Source organism: Pygoscelis adeliae, unplaced genomic scaffold (genome assembly GCF_000699105.1).
Source record: "Pygoscelis adeliae isolate BGI_AS28 unplaced genomic scaffold, ASM69910v1 Scaffold303, whole genome shotgun sequence".
In the NCBI taxonomy this organism is placed as follows: Eukaryota; Metazoa; Chordata; class Aves; order Sphenisciformes; family Spheniscidae; genus Pygoscelis; species Pygoscelis adeliae.
Genome location: NW_008824367.1, coordinates 817067 through 818245, shown reverse-complemented (window position 1 = coordinate 818245; position 1179 = coordinate 817067). Strand labels below are relative to the sequence as shown.

General features: G+C 61.9%; 1 protein-coding gene across 1 annotated transcript in view; it reads right to left on the bottom strand.

Annotated features, from left to right (window-relative positions):
- CELF6 (CUGBP, Elav-like family member 6) overlaps nucleotides 1–1179 on the bottom strand; it is a 19173-nt gene that overhangs the window by 1825 nt on the left and 16169 nt on the right. Inside the window, exon 5 of the mRNA XM_009319921.1 lies at nucleotides 744–1142. Coding sequence (XP_009318196.1) covers nucleotides 744–1142 — 399 coding nt within the window. The remainder of the gene's footprint in view (nucleotides 1–743; nucleotides 1143–1179) is intronic.

Sequence of the window (1179 nt, the reverse complement as noted above, 5' to 3'; positions counted from 1 at the left end):
GGCCCCAGGTCTCCCGGCATGCCCGGTGCGCAATGGCTCTCCCAGGAGGGACGCTGGTGGCAGCAGTAATATGGCCTCAAGGTTGAGGAAAGCCGGCACTTTTGGTTGAAAAAAAGCAACAATTGGGGGTCCAAAACTTGATTTTCTGTTGAAAATCTGAAAATCACTGTTAGAGCTCCTAATTAAATGGCTGCCAGGCTCAACATACTTCCACTGGATGCTTTGACTCCCTTCTCTCCACGTCCCATCTCCCCGGCCATCGGATTCGGCCACGTGACAAACATCTGACAATTTTTGATGTCTCGGTGCCTCCAAGGCCGTCTCTACCAGTGGGCTGGCATGTCGGCAGGAACCAGCGTCGAGCTGGCTCTCTATCACCGCCCAAACCTCACCCCCTCTCCTGGGTACCGCTGCCAGCTCTCCCTCACGGAGTTCTCTCAGCCCAGTGGGCATTAGAACTCACTTTCCTCCATCCAAAATTTGCACGGAGGGCCGTGCCGGGAGCACATCCGCATTGCTGGGGACGAGGGGAAGGCGCTCTGCATCGACGTCACCCCCATCGCTGCCCCAGGGTACGGCACACCGCACTCGGTGCATCACCGCGTTAAGCCCTGCCCAAGCACGCTGCCCTAGTCCTGTGGTTCAACCCCAGCCAGCCCCAAAGGCGATGCTCACCCCCCCAAAAATAAGGGTGAGGAGCGAAGAGGGGCGAGAGGGGAGAAGTGCAAAGCAAAGTTTGAGACCTGCATAGTGCTGCATGCCTGCGTAGGCTTGCTGGAGGGGATCTGCCACCGTGGGGCTTTGAGCTGGGAAGAGAAAAGAAGGGAGAAGGAAGAGAGAATAAGCAAGAGAAGCCCGGGGATGAGCAGCTCCCGCGGGAGAGGGCTCCCGGCCGAGCACTGCCGCGGCGGGGCAGAGCTGCTCCCCGCTGTTTCGTAGGAGCCGAGAGCATTGCCACGCTCGCAAAGGCGGTGATGCCACGGGAGGAGGGATTTCGGTGGGGATAGGTGCACGGCTGGTTCGTCCGGCGTGTTCTCGGGGTGGGGAGCACCCCCGGGAGCCTGCCGCGTGAGCCGAGCACGCGTCCCCAGCCCCCCGGGGGAAGGTGGCGGAGCCCCCCGGCAGGCTGCGCGGGGGGGTACCTGGGGAGGGGGGGAGGCCGGGGGGGTTGAGGGTGTC